This window comes from Glycine soja, chromosome 11, assembly GCF_004193775.1.
Source record: "Glycine soja cultivar W05 chromosome 11, ASM419377v2, whole genome shotgun sequence".
Taxonomy (NCBI): Eukaryota; Viridiplantae; Streptophyta; class Magnoliopsida; order Fabales; family Fabaceae; genus Glycine; species Glycine soja.
In genome coordinates this window covers 42314342-42330384 of record NC_041012.1, presented here as the reverse complement: position 1 = coordinate 42330384, position 16043 = coordinate 42314342, and the positions used below count along the sequence as shown (strand labels likewise).

The 16043-nt window shown below is 37.4% G+C and overlaps 1 protein-coding gene across 2 annotated transcripts; it reads right to left on the bottom strand.

The window, feature by feature from the left end:
- Positions 1 to 1249: 1249 nt before the first annotated feature.
- Positions 1250 to 15545, bottom strand: LOC114375144 (stress response protein NST1-like). 2 transcript variants are annotated; one of them, XR_003658719.1, is made up of 7 exons: positions 14592 to 15545; positions 10845 to 11373; positions 10464 to 10669; positions 10348 to 10379; positions 9007 to 10260; positions 8765 to 8890; positions 1250 to 1472 (listed from the first exon to the last, which is right to left on the bottom strand). XR_003658719.1 is itself a non-coding variant. In XM_028332896.1 (6 exons), the coding sequence occupies exons 1-6, from the start codon at positions 15295 to 15297 to the stop codon at positions 8861 to 8863; spliced, it is 2757 nt and encodes a 918-aa protein (XP_028188697.1). In that variant the 5' UTR covers positions 15298 to 15545; the 3' UTR covers positions 8577 to 8860. The 2 variants fall into 2 exon arrangements, 1 of the variants encoding a protein (XP_028188697.1); XM_028332896.1 differs by lacking the exon at positions 1250 to 1472 and having other exon boundaries at positions 8577 to 8890.
- Between the last annotated feature and the right edge of the window lie 498 nt (positions 15546 to 16043).

Sequence of the window (16043 nt, the reverse complement as noted above, 5' to 3'; positions counted from 1 at the left end):
ATCCGAATAAAGTTTTATATTGAATACAAATTTGCTGCCAAGGGGTTTGGTAGAAGAAGGACAGGTTACAACATCCCATGTCTGGTTTTCTTCTAGTGCTAGAAGTTTTGTTTCAATAACTTTTTTCCAACATTTATGCTCCATGGCCTGTCTATAAGACGAAGGAATAGGAAAAGATGCTATAGTTGCTGTCAATGATAAAGGGGGAGAAAAACCATACTTTTCTGGTGGTTTACTAACGCAAGTACTGCGACACAAAGGAGCTGGTGCTAGATGAAGCACTGGATCAGCAGCCAGAGATTGATTGGGAAGGGGCCTTGGAGGTATGGATGGTGGATTTGATGGAATAGTCTGACGTCTTTGATACACCAATAAAGGTTGTGGTGCTGGTTTTCCTACAAAATTGTTAGGAAACAATGGCAAAACAAATGTTGATGTAGAAGAGGGAGTGTTTTGGTTAGTTGGAAAAAAATATGTATCTTCTTGAAAGATGACATTTCTAGAAACTCAAAGCCTATGTAGATTAGGATCATAACACACAAATCCTTTATGGTGGGCAAAATAACTAAGAAAAACACATTTAGCAGATTGAGCTATGAGTTTGGTGCGTTCTTGTAGGGGAAGGTGGACATAACAAATATAACCAAAAGTGGGTAGATTGGAATAAGTGGGTTTTGTGACCAAATAACCTGAAGAAAGAAGAATCATTGTTTAATGATTGAAAAGGAAGGCGGTTAATAAGGTGGACAGCATTGGAGAAAGCCTCACACCAAAATCGAGGTGCCACAAAAGATTCCAACAAAAGGGTACGGACAACATCAAGAAGATGATAATTTTTCCTTTCAGCTACCCCATTCTGTTGGGGTGTGGAAGGACATGACCTTTGAGATAAAACGTTATTTGTTTGCGAGAATTCCTGAAACAAATGATGTATATCCCCCCCCCCCCTTGTCGGAATGCAAAATTTTAATCTTGGAAGAAAATTGGGTCCGAACATAGACATGAAAATTTTTTAAAACAGAGAATGCTTCATCTTTAGAGCACAAAAAATAGGCCCAAGTGAAATGGGTATAGTCATTAATAAAAGTGATGAAGTATTTGTAATTAGCATGGGATATAACCGGTGTAATCCCCCATAGATCACTATAAATCATATCAAAAGGCTGATTTACCTTTGATTTATGAATTGAAAATGGTAAAATTTTACTTTTCCCAAATTTGCAAGAGTTGCAATCAAATTGAACAGCACTAAGAGATGGGAAAATTCTGTTACCAAGAACACTAGATTTCAGTAAGTCATGAAGTACATAAGAGTTTGGGTGACCAAGGCACTTATGCCATATTTGAAAATTAACAATAGCTAAGTTACAAGAAACAAAAGGCAAAAAAGAACATTGAGATTGAGAGAAATAAAGAGGAAAAAGACATCCGACTTTAGGCCCCTTCGCGGTCATCTTCCTTGATTGTTGATCCTGCACACAAGACAACCAGATTTTGAGAATGCAACTTTGCAATCATTATCAACTAGTTGACCAACAAAAATAAGATTGCAAGTGAGACCAGGGGAAACAAAACAATTGGTTAAAGAGGAGGAAATGTCACTAATAGTTGTGATTGGTAGTCTGTTTCCATCAACAGTATGAATTTGAAGGTTACCAGAATATCTTGTGACATTTTTAAGGGACTCAGCACTGTTAGTCATGTGATTGGATGTACCAGAGTCAAAATACCACAGAGTACAAGAAGAAAAAGGTTTACCTGAAAGTCCTAAAGCAGAAAATGCAAAAATTATTATTTGTTGAACCATTTCAAGGGTCATTGGTTGCACAAAGGCAGGAGCATTTTGATTCGCAAAACCACCAACAGTAGAAGGACCAACCGCAGCAGTAAAGGCTGCTTCAGTTTTTCTTGGTGGTCTTATGTGGCATTCTTTAATGATATGGCCATCTTTTTTGCAGTAATTGAAAAACTTTTTAGGATAGTGTGAAGCAAAATGTCCAAGTTATTTGCAACAAAAACATTGTACAACACTTAGGTCTCGACATTTAGGTTTTCCTTGTACAGCATATGCAACTGGAAAAAAGCCAGATTTTTATTGTTCCATGGATGCTTGAGTTAAGAGACATTGTTTTTTCACGAAGAAGCTCATTGAGAGATGTATCCAAGGATGGGACAGGAGCTCTATTCATGAGATTGGACCGAATACCCTCAAAATCAAATCTCAATTTCATAAGAAATTGATCTCTTTTGTAGTCTCATGAACTTGTTGCACCACAATTTGACAAATCTTCAGACATTGTCCTATTGAAATATGACAATTTCATGTTCCAGCTGGAACCTTCTAGCAGTATTATTTTGGCTATAAATCTTCTTGAGATAGGCCTACATCTTGGCTGCAATGTTGAATGGTCAAAGATTGAGAACAATAGGAGGATCAGCAAAGCCTATGATCCATGTCATGACTTGGGCATCCTTAACTTCCCACACAACATATTCATTCATCTGGTTTTTTCTTTGTTAAGAGCAGAACTGGTGCCATCAACATGACCCCAAAGGTTCTTACCTTTGACAAATATCTGAAACAGGAATGCCCAGACAGAATGGTTCTTGCCATTAAGGCAAATGAATAAGATATCATACTTGTCACTAGACATAAGGCTAAGGAAAAAAAAAAGTTAATCACGCAAGAAATCACAAAAGGAACAAGGAGCAAGAACCGGATAGTCTTGCAAAACAAAGAGGCTAGGAATTTTGGACAGAACTATGACAGGATCGCAACCTAGACTGATACCATATTAGAATAAGAAAGTTGCAGATGAAAAACTGTGTTATCTCCTATGGAGAATTCTGCATTAAATAGTGCTTATACAATTTGACTTCTACATCTGTGCATTAAATAGGCAATCTGCCATAAATGTTATCCTACAGCTGGGATAATTAATTAAGGAGATAATTACAGCTGTATAATCATGTAAGATCTGCTGTTTTGAATGGCCAACAAATATGTGCTAATGATAACAAATATTCTGCAATCCGTCTAAATTAATAACTAATATTCTGCTAATCAATTCCATTGATAGGAAGGTCCCCATAAATCACTGTAAACAAGTTCTAAAGGTTTAGAGTAAGTAGTAGTGGACAAAGAAGGAGCATGCAACCTGTGACATTTGCCAGCAGAACAAAAGAAAGTAGTCTCTTTATTTGATATGGGTATATTACAATGATTCAATACAAGTTTGAGAGTATGATCATTGGAGTGTCCGCTCCCAAGCGGACATGCCACATAAACCTAGAACTAGGACAAAGAACAGTAGATACAGATGTTGTTTGTGAATCAGAATTAGAGACTAAACAATTTGCTGGAAAAGACAACTTGGACTAAGGCTGCAAGTGGATGCTTGGAAACTGGTACAAGCCATCAGAACCCATTGGGCCTCAAAGTAGAATTTCTTCAGTTGCCTGAGATTTCACAAGACAATAGTCAGCATGAAACTCAAAGAAAACTAATTTATCCTTAGCAAAGCCACTGATCAGATTTTTGGTGATTGAGGGAACATGAAGCAAACTATGCAATGACAAAGTGACATTAGGTTTAATAGGTGACTGAAAATAACAGGATCCAGAGGAAGAAATGTGCAGACCTTGTCCATCACCAATGAAAATTTGGTCTGGACATTCAAAGGAGCTGGGTTGGCAAATGTTATTCTGATCTGCAGTGACATTATAGGATGCTCCCGAGTCTGGGAACCAAGTGCTGTTAGTTGTAGGACATGCACCAAGTATTCCTCAATTGGTGATCATAGCACTGGGAAGATTTTGTGCTTGTTGTTGAGGCTAAGATTGTTGAAATTGCTAAGGGAATTGCACTTGCTTTGGCATCATTCCCCATGAGTTGGAAGAAATGGGGAAACTGTTAGGTTGATAAGCTCCATAGTTCTGCTGTGCAGCAATGAATGAATTCCAAGGATTCAAAGAAATCTGAAATCCTTGAAAATTAGCAGGTATTTGAGGTTGATAATTCTGATCGTAATGACTATAGCAATCCGAGGCTAGATGTCCGTACTTGAAACAGACTTCACACTGCACATTAGCAAACCAACCACCTCGACCCCGGCCACCGCCGCGACCATGTCCAGAGCCACGAAAACCAAAATTCGAGTTGTAGTTTGAATTTGCATTTTCAGAAGCAACATTTGCTTGAGCAGAGGAGGAGGATTGTTGTAGCGATTTTGAGGAAGGGACTTCAGTCAGATTTAGCGAAGCGGTTTCAGAGGTGAGCTTCTTCTACAACTTTTCCAAATGCATCTCGTGCGCTAGAAGGAGAGCTTCAACTTCCTCGGTTTGCATCGACTGAAATTTGCTTTCAAAGATTGAAATCACTAAGTTGTAGTCAAAAGGTAAACCTTTGAGGATAACATCAACATGTTGTGCCGGTGTGATCGGATCTCTGACAGAAGCTAGCGCATTAGCCAAAGCTTTGATGCGCAAAAGAAATTCCGAAACGGATTTGTTATAAAGAGTAGTAGATCGCAACTCTATGAATTTGACGAGCTTTTACTCGAGTTAGCTTCTGAAAGTGATCATGAATTTTCTCCCACACTTGAAAGGAGTTAACAGACCCTAGAACACGCAACAAAATCAAGCTAGAAAGAGCTGATGGAAGCTATGTGAGGAGTATTTGATCTTGTATCTCCCATGCAGTGTACGCAGGATTCACAGCGCCTGAATCCTGATCAGCTTCACTTGCATATCGAAGAGGAATATTCGGACACACTAGATATCAATGTAGTTGATGTGCTTTGATCACTGGTTCTACTTGTTGCCTCCACTGCAAGAAGTTTGAATCAGTGAGCTTCTTAGATATTGAGTGCGAGAAAGCAGAAAATGAAGAAGTAGTGGAAGGAGGAGGAGAAGATTCGGCCATTGTAGGACCTTCAAGCTCTAGATACCAAACTAGAAGGAGAGAGAGAGAGAGAAAGAAACTAAAATTTGTGGAACTGTGAGATCTAATTTCACTCCCAGACAGTTTCAGTTACACTGTAGCTTTTATAGAGATCTGAGACTTGCAGAGCAAGCTTCTAACAGTTAGCTGCCAGCTGTCACTTGACAGCTTGACTACTAACTTCCACACTCTAATCTCACTTAACCGAGTACAATATTCACATAGTACCATATGTAACATGTCATTAGGACATTATTAGCATTTATTATTGTATTCCATTCATCTAAGTAAAAATATGATAGTGTGTTAGTCTAAATTAGACACACGTTTTCATAAAATCTAATAAAATAATTAGGTACTTTTTGCAAAAATTGAGACATTGCCAATGATCAAGAGAAACATAGAAGACAGAAGGGATGAGAAAACCCTTGATACATGACACAAACCAAATAAAAAAATGCTGACCTAAGTCTTAAATATAAAAAAAAATGACATTTTACATAGGCATAGGTGTAAATGATGGAACAAAGTACTATTGATGATTAAGCAAAATGAGATGATTACCTTAGTGAAAAAAGTTCAGAATTTCTCCTGATTAGCATAATCCATGGTTGAAGAGTAACACAGATATGTCATCCATAAAGATAAGAAGCTGAAATTCGCAACTAAAAACTATGATAAACAAAATAATAGAACTATACATCACATTACCGAGGGACTTGAACTTGCAGTTATTTTGCAAAGTTTTCTCTATAGTCAATAATAAACATAACAAGAAACCTTGATAAGCAGATAAATATGAATGCTAAGATTGACAGTTAGGACATTAAAAGACCTTTCCAACAAATTGCAACTTCTAAAGCTCTAGTCTCTTTATATGTTAGGAATTAGTTAAACTATATTAGAATAGATGAGTAGAATTACTCCCTGTTCTGTTATAACTACTAAACTACAGTTAGCTATGTTAGTAATGATAGATAACCTCAACTAACCTATCTTAGGTTAGTTGACAGTTACTACTGTCAGTTGTAATAGTTGTTTAGCTCTAGTATAAATACTAGAGATGTAACTGATTTCAGTTGAGTTGGTTAATATCAAAAACTCCATTTCTGAAGTTTGAGATTTTCTCTCCTTTTTTTTTCTGAAATCCTTTTAAACTATATCAAGGTTTTAAATAGCATGCTATAAGGCTGCTATAGCTATGTGGTGGAGTGGCACCTTGCCACTATAGGGGCCATTGTAGCATAGCAGTTTAGTGTAGTGCACATCACAAACAAAATAAAAGTTGTAGCACTATGTGTTGATTGAAAACAAAAACTTTGAACACTAACAGGCTTGTTTGGTTGCTATTTTTGGGATTTCAATTTCCAAAAAAGTATTTTGCTTATAATCAATCGAAGAGTTGTAGTTTCTCACATGATCACATTCTCTCTATATCCAACCCTTGTTATGTGTATGACATCTCACGACCTTGTTTCTCTCTTGAGAATTCTCTTCTTCCCAACAATAGTGTATGGCCACTGGTGCCTCTAACAACTGCATCTAGACTCTCTTCTTTATTCTCTTTAACAAACCTCTGCCTCACTCTTCTCAATTCAGTAACCATTGCCTCTTCTTCTTCAGACATGGAAACATCCTCTCAAAAGGAAGGATTTACAACTGCATCATCATTGTCTTATAGTGGATTGGTTAAGCCCAAATTATCTTGACATGGCACAATAGTGGAATAGTTTCAAAGATAACAAGGCAATAACATGTAATTTTTGTGAGAAAACAACTATCAAGGGAATTACTAGGGCCAAAAGACACTAAATGGGAATGAGGAATAACGTTGGAGCTTGTAAGAAAAGTAGAAAACTCCACCTAAAGTAAGCATTGTTGAGGGAAGCCTATCAGAAGAAACAAGAAGAAAAATATGCAAACATGAATGAGTTGCAAGACCAAGTTGAGATAGAAGAGAAACCATCAAACTGGGGAAAGTCAAGAAGCAAATAAGCATAAAATCACGCTAGTGACAACGAAGCTAAACTAAGAACTATCTAATGTTGTAAATTCAAAAAAGTTCAAATTAATGGTTGAGGCGATTGGGAATTAGGGCCCTCGTCTAAAGGTTCCAAGCTACTATGAGTGTAGAGTTCCATCCTATAAGGATTTGGAATACACATAGGGATTGTTGAAAGAGTCATGAAGAACATGTATTGTATGAATGTTCAATTACGTAGGATGCAAGGATGGATAAAAGGAATAGAACCTTGATAAAAAAATTTGGTGAATTGTCCAGGGGATCAATGTTTGTGAAGAATGTTGATGCTTCTGTGTGCATGAAGACCAAGAAGAAATTATTAGAGCTCTTGAATAGTCTTGTTAAGGAGATTGGAGAACAAAATGTTGCACAACTGATTATGGACAACAAAAGTAATTATTTGTTGGCTGGTAAAAATTATTTTTTATTAGTTTCATAATTTTAATTAATTGTTAGTTTGTTACTCATTTAAGTTTATTGATTCCAGTCTTAGTGAAATTTTCAGAAGCCAAGAGAAAACTTTTGTATTGAACTCTATGTGCTGCCCATTGCATAAACTCGATACAAGAGGGCATTAGGATGAAGGCTACAGCTAAAAAAGCAATAGTAAATAACGGCTGAAGTGGCCACGATAGGGTGGAGTGGGGCTAAACAACAACAAGGTGTGGTGCAGACAATGTTCATCTCGATTTCATGACGCAGACAGAGCGACCGCAATAGCCGCAGGCGGGGCATCCACAATCCTGCTCTTGAGGCGTTTTGCTCCCACGACAATTAAGCCCTTCTAGAATCCCCAAAGTAACTTCATTTTGTAATCGTTGGTGAGGGTATTTTGGGGTTTTTCCAGGTAACAACCTAACATTAGCAGGAATTTGTCATGAATAATTCATGTTTGGTATAACGAGTTTTACATTATTGGCTGTTGAGGATCTAACCGTCCTCCTTAACCCAAGCTTGGGACTGGCTATGAAAAAATATAGGCGGAATACATATACATACATACATACATACATACATACATACATATATATATATATATATATCAATAAAGTAGTAACAAATGGTTAGTAGGAGAAAAAGGAAGAGATAGATGCCAAAGATGATTTGGTTTTTCATAATGACAACTTGACTTGGGGAGCTATTGCCAATTTAGCTGCTGTGGAGTGTGGATGAGACTTTTAACATACACTAGGCAGCGAGCAAAAGACTGAGGAGAGGTGTTGCTGCTACACCTTCAGCAGAATTAGAAGTTGATGAAGTTCAAGAGGAGGAAGACAATCTACAGCTGTAATAATAGTGAAAATGATAAAGACTTGGGTTTAGAAGATGATGTTTGATTATTCCTATCTAGGAAACTTGTGTTTAACTTATTTATTTACATCTTTTGTTTAAGAAACCTGTGACTTTTTATTATTAATTATGTATGTCATGAATTTTCAATAATTTTTATCATTTTGAGAATTAATGTATATAGTATACATTATATAAACTAAATAAATATTTCAAAACAGTGGCTATCCTGCTCCTGCTATAGCATTTTTGGAGCCGACCGATACACACCGCTATCCAGGATTTAAAGCACTGAACTATATAGTACAGGACATCAATATATATACAAAAAACAAAAATGTTATTAAACAACTAAATCTAATTATGTAAATTAAGGGAACTAAGGTATCCTCACAAACAAAGCAATTCATGCAAGTTTTCTCTAGAATGGAATAAGCAAGAGAAGGCATGGATATAACAATAAGCAAATATTTGAAAGAAAATTCAAAACCAAAACATTCCAAATCAACCTTCTGTATGAAAAAGAGAGCCTCAGACAGAACTTTTCATGAACTAGGATCAGCCAACTGATCAGAAACTGTACAAAAAGGTGTTTGGCTTGCATATCAAGATTTTCCATATTTATTGACATATCCCTGCAAATCAAAGATAATTCTGTCAAATGAAAGACATATCACAATCAAACAACAATATCCTTGCACTTTCATTGAAAAATCACTAACACTTATATAAAAGGGGATAAAACACTTACATTAACCAGCTTTGCAATTTTCACCTGACTTGAAGAAACATATTGCTTAGCAGTATCTATGGTCGGAATCTGATGGGGTTCCAAGGTGTTAACAACCTTGTCAACTGATTTTTTGACTATCATTATATGTGTGTCCTTGCTAAGACGACCCTCGTGCCAAGCTGGTTTTAACAACTCTTTAACATGATCAATAAGAACCGCGCGGAAAAATTTCAGTGCCTTCGATTCCTTCTGCATGCTGCCATCCATCTGAAAGTCGACATCCATTTCATGATTTTTCTTATCCCTGTCTACTCTCTTCTTTTTACGCCCTGATCCTTCACCATGACATCTAGCATCACACTCAGTCAAATCTCTCTCTTTTTTTTTATTATCTGCAACCTCAAAGGTATGTTGCCCCATGCCCATTTTACCTTGATAGTGTACATAAGTTCCTGATGTTATCTCTGTTTCAGGTGGAAGACAATCTTTTTCACGAGGAAGACAATTTTTATTTGGCTCATTTTCACAAAATTTATTATGAGATGATACAGAACTTTTGTCATCATTAAGATTGGCCATGTGTTTCCCAACTACAGCAGAATCACCATATGTCCGAACCTGTGATGATGCCTGTATATTTGATCCATGAATTAAAAGGGAAGCCTTCAAAGACCCATCTCCTATATTAGGTATTTCAATGCTATCACGAAGAGGGTCATAAAGATCTCCAGGAGATGATACATTCATAGAAGTAATAAAAAAAGATGGTCGAAAGGGCACAGAAGGTTCCCAATCATAAGAACAGATTTTTGATTTATATCCAGCAGGATATGATGGAACCCTAGACAAATTAACAAGAGAAAAATCTTCCCGCCCTGAACCAGAACCAGAACCAGAGAAAGTGGACTTAGATGTGAGATATTCTTTGTCAGTGTTCAAAAATTTTTTAGAATCCACATTACTAAAAGACAGTGAACGTCCTGATTGGGCTAGAATCTGCTGGGAGAGTGGCATACTTGAAGCTGGAAATTGAGAAACCAGGCTCGAATTTGGTGAATGGCTCAAAAGTGTGGAAGTATATCCTTTGTACATATGTTGGTTCCTAAGAGTAGCCATTCCATCTGCACGAGTTGAAGTCAAAGAAAGATTTGAGCTAAAATAGTTGTCTGATGCACTAAATGGAAATCTATTCTCTGGAACCAAGTTGTCCCTCAGCGGAAACTTCTGTTTTTCTTGAGATGGATGCCAACTAGGAGTTGTTTCTTGCTGATTCTGCATGCTCATATTGAAAGGAAATTCAGAAGAATGCATTGCAGATATGTTTTCAAGTTAAGCAGTAAATGAAACTAGAGTACTAACCATCCTTGATCTCTCAACATTTTCCCTAACACCTGTTACAGGGCAATATCTTTATTAGAAATATGGTTACAGAGCAGATTCCTGAACAGCTTGAACAAACAAGTTACATGACATACCTTCTTCCACTTTCAACTGTCTCTTCTGATGAGTAGTAACTAAGTCTGCTTCAGCCTCCTGGTCAATATTGGCCCCAGTATCTTTTATATGAAGAAAGCTACAAGAACTACCTCTGATACACCATCCTTTAGCAAAAAAATCACATATAATTCTGGGGCGTTTGTTTCCATCTTTAATCTCAGCACCAGGAGACAGACTTCTAGTCCTGCTATCAGGAGGAGTTAATCAGTAAAACTTAATGGTTAGAAACTATGTGCAAACTAATTTAAACAAATTGGTAAAGGACAGAAAACTACTTCTGGAAGAGACAGCATGTTTGTATAAATTAAACTTTACTCTATTACAATGTAGAAGAACAAAACAAACTAAAATGAACAGACCTTGATGTCATTTGTTTCACATTATCCCTTGACTCTATCTCCGACTGCATGATTTTGATTCTAGAATTCTGACCACCATTAGAATCTTCAACAAGGCAATCTCTTGGTAGGGGGCCAATAACCATATCTTGTACAGTATCACTAGATGACTTGGTGGCCCTGGCCCTGGAATCAATATTATTATCACCACATAAATTAGCTTTGCTATTGCAACCTGGCTCACTGTATCCTCCAAATGTTTCATTCTGCAGAAGCGATCCAGCATTTTCAACTTCAACATCGAATACTTGACTTCTGTAATCTTCAACAGAAGTCAGATTTTCTCTTGATTTTGGATGGCTCGAAAATTCATATTTCAGGGGAAGCTCGTCCTTTTCCAATGTAGGTATCTCACTTTTTTTTAGCATGGCATCATTCTCTTCCAAGCAATGCATACTAGATGGTGGCATCACTTCAGGGTTTTCAGCCACAGAAGAAACTGGTCCCAAGATTTTGTCTTGCCCCTCAAACTCCATATGTTGGCTCGAATCTACAATAGAAGATAAAAATTAAATCAAGAATATGAAAGATGCATACAGAAAAAAAAAAAAGGAAACCAAATAGACAAAAGGTCCTGACGAGTGTCCCAACTATCCTCTTGTTGATATAGGACTTCAAATAATTTGACCTTATATAATTATTTGTTCCTAAATACAAACTATTATTTTTTCTATATCCATAATTATTAAAGGATGAAAATACGTAACAAGTTAACTTGTTTCTAAATACACAAGTACACACATATCTGGAGGTGATTAGACACTGAAAGAAAAGAGGAAAGTAAAGCTAAGGTAGGTCAAGATGTTCTCTAAAATATGAAAACAAGAAGCAACTCAAGAAAGAAGTGTGGCCAGCCAATCTGCTTGTACATTTAGAATACCAAAAGCTAAGGTAACTCTTTTGAAACAGCCATGGACAGAACACCAAAAAGAAGCCAAAAACAAACAAAATCGTATCATAAAGTAAATTAGTAACAAAGAGACATCCTCAAAGATGTGAACATTCTGCTTCAAGGTTCACCAAAGGACTGCATGATTATTTAATTCTCTGATCGGTCAAAATTTTCATTTGTTACTGTTGAAAAGAAGAATTAATATTTTGATTCTATTAATAATAATAGAGGTTTATTGGCACATTATCTTTGATTTAGAGGAGACATAATACCCTCAATTTATTTGTAATTCTTAGATTTTTAAAACGTGAGTTTAGGCCTAACTCAACTCCAAAAGCTAGCTCAAGGGGTGAGGGTTACTCCTCACTTATATATTCTATCTTGGCTTTATCTTTAGCCGGTGTGGGACTTGGATTTTTTCCAATACATCCCCTCACATCCAGCACTTTTTAGGCTGGTGCGTGGATAACATGGTGGGTGGCCTTTTAAATCAATCTTGGATATGCTCTAATATCATCTTAGATTTTTAGAATATGAGTTTAGGCCTAACTTAACCTCAAAAGCTAGCTCAAGGGGTGAGGGTTGTCCCTCACTTAAATATTCTATCTTGGCTTTATCTTTAACCAATGTGGGACTTCAATTTTTTCCAATAGTAATTAATGTATTTAACCTATACAAACACGCATCCATTGTGTACTCTAACACGGTTTTCAGTTCATTATACCTCTGTTTTCTCCTATTTTTAACATGGTATCTGAGCTTGGTAGAGGTATAAAGAAAGTCGTACCTCACCAAAGACCCACTGTCCCCGGTGCACCCTTCTACTCACCACACCTTTTCCAACGATCTTTTTCATTTTTTTCCAATTTCTGACAACTTTTCCGGCCATCGCTAGCATCGCAACTCCAATGACCTTTCCAACTGGCAAAACCATTGTTCAACTTGCTGGTTGCCAATCTGTCCATCCCCGGCAACCGCTTGCTCAGCCAACCCTTCATGCACACCCCACGTACCTGATCTCTGTTGCGCCAGACAAGCACCAAACAGCATCTTTTCCGGTGTGTCTGGCACTATTTCTGGCTGCAACTCTGGTGCCTAGGTCGCCCACCCAATGCAATCCAACCCTCCAAGTTTCATCCTGATTTGAGCTCGTTTACCAGTACTTTATTTGTAAACCGATGGTTTAGGTACTGTTTGGTTTGCAATTTTGGGCAGTGTGCAGTACACTTTTTACGTATTTTGCATTTTTGGTTCATGTCTCTCTAGACAATGGCTTCCACTAGCCTTGTGATACATGGCCCTTTTCAAGTAAGGGAGAACTCCATAGAAATTAGAAGGAGGAAAGGAAATAGAAACTAAATTCTGAATTCATTCTTCTCTTTCCTTTTACAGCACCATTACATTCAATTTATAGTTGCAACATGATACTAACCTGCACTATGCACTACCATAACACGCTCCACAATTTCCTAACAAACTCAGCAACAAACTTCTAGAATCTCCTAATTGATTCATATTTTCTATACTTTCTGATATAATAAAATCAACACTATTAATGAAAGACATGCATGTTCCTATTGGGCCTAACAACAAGAGAATATGGACTTAAGTGAATTGGGCCATAACAACTTGCTATGTCCTAGATGCCCATGTCTATGTCCTAGATGCATTGGCCCTAGTCTTTGTCCCAGATGCGACTATGTCTCAGGTGCTCTAGTGTCTAGTCCCAACGACTTTGTCCAGCTGCATTGGTCTCACCTTCTATTTAAATAATTTGGGTCTCCAACATTATTAGTTTGAAGCTTCCAAATGTGGTTTCAAGAAGAACAGACCCTGCTATGCTTGCCAGAATTTTCTCTGCTGATGATCATTCCAGCTATCTGGCAAAGATATTTTTTCTAGTAATGTTCTCCAACTTTGGAAACATCCTATTGTTTTTTGGTGGAACTCAATTTTTATGTTTTTATTTATTTGTTGGAAATAGATTATTTTCTTGTAACAAGCTAAAGCTTGGTAAGCTTCAGCTTGAAGGGGAGTGTCGAAATTCAAAATTAATATTTTGATTATATTAATAATAGCGGTTTATAGGCACATTATATTTGATTTAAAGGAAACATAACATCCTCTATTTATGTGTAATTAATGTATTTAACCTATATAAACATGGTTACTTTGATTATACCTTTGAGGAAACATAGCATCCTCTGACACACAGTTTTCAGTTCATTATACCTTTGATTTCTCTTAATTTTAACAGTTACTTTGCATATCAATATATTCATACCAAACGGCTTCTCTGAAAGGTAAAACACAACTCTTCCACTATATCCGTACACCTAGAGTTTCCATTTTCTCATGCATTCACGATTGGTAGCATTCAACAATTGTGGAGCAGCAATGGTGCCACCACAAAGTTTGAATGGCAGTGTTTTTATTAACAGCAGTCATTGTGGATAGCAGCCTTTCACGGTGCTAGAGTGAGGCATTTTGAAAAACCCAATTTTGACCATCGAAACAGAATCATTTTGAGATGTTCTTTTGGGGAAAAGTTGAAATTTCCCTCCTCCTTTTCAGCACTTTTAATACACAGGTAGTTTTTCTTTGTTTTCAGAAAAAAGTTGAAACAACAATGCCATTTGATATGTTAATACACAAAAGTCAAAAACCACATAAACTCAATGACAATCAACATGTGAGGCAGCACCAGAGAGAGCAATGAGCAACACAGCATCGAAAAGGAAAAGGAAAACAAAAACATGGCATATAGTGGATAAAATTAAGAATGAAAATCACTATTAATTTATGAGAAGAAAAACCTTGGCGATCCTTATCGGCATCGAGTGGAGAACCTGGCACCGCCAATTTGTCCTCCTCCTTCTCCTCCATTGCTTCTTGTTGTTGTTTTTTTTGTTGTTCCTTCACTGCTTCTTCTGCTTCTTGTTGCTGTTGTCGCTCTTCCTTCTTCTCCTCCACTGTCTCTTGCTGTTGTTGTTGTTGTTCCTCATCTTCTTTCTCCTCCTTCTCTTCGACTTCGACTTCTTCTTCCTCCTCCTCCTCCTCCTCGACTTCGACTTCTTCTTCCTCCTCCTCCTCTTCGACTTCTTCTTCCTCCCCCTCCTCCTCCTCTTCGACTTCTTCTTCCTCCCCCTCCTCTTCCACTTCGACTTCTTCTTCCTCTTCCTCCTCCATTTCTTCTGCTCGTTGTTCGCTCTCCTCTTCTTCTTCCTCCACCTCTATCTCTTCTAATTCTTCCTCTTCCTCTTCCTCTTCTACTTCTTCCTCGACCACTTCCTCTTCCTCTTCCTCTTCCTCTTCTACTTCTTCCTCGACCACTTCCTCTTCCTCTTCCTCTTCTTCATCAACCTCGTCTTCTTCTACTTCTTCTCCTTCTACCTCTTCCTCCTCCACTTCTTCCTCCTCCTCTTCCTCCTCCTCTATTTCTTCTTCTTCTTCTTCTTCTTCTTCGTCAAGCGATGGATCGATTTCGTCATCGTTGGCGACGGGAGAATCGGGGAGCGACATTGGATTGAATTGGATTTGGAAGCGCAGAGAATGAGAGAAAGAGGTTAAAACTCTGCGCAGGGAATCCCTAAATCGAATTGGAAATCAAGCAGTGGCAAGGGGCGGAGACACACAACGCAACACAGAAACCAAACCCAAACTCGTCGTTACTGATGATACTGATATATAGCAACACAACACAAGAATGAATCAGAAAGCTCCGCGCTGACGTGTCCGTCAGAATCCTGCTTCCAGAGGTAGAGCCCACCCACCACGTCTTCTCTCCTACGTGTCGCTCGATAACCCTAGTCTCTTTCTTTTTCTAGTCCAAACCCAACAATTTTACTCAATTTTTTTAGGGTGTAATTTGAAAAAAATGTACGAGTATAATTTATTATTTTTTAATAAGTCCATTTCCCTTCTGGGTATGCATTTGGATGCGGCGCATGTACCTTCCGACAAGTTTTGGGCCTTATACCGCAAACATTACAACAAGAATAACTTGGGTGTTGCTAGGTGCACTCCCAATATTTTTCCTTAATATCCAAAATGTTCTCGTCTCATTATTTTTTTTTAAGTTATTTTTTCTTATTAAGTGATGATCTATAAGTAATTTTTCACATACAGATCAACTTGATCCGTATGAATTATACAGATGAAGTTGATCCATAAATATAAAGTTCATTTATATAAAACATACCAATCAAGTTGATTCATATAATTTATATGAATGAAGTTCATCTATATAAAGCATACGGATCAAGTTC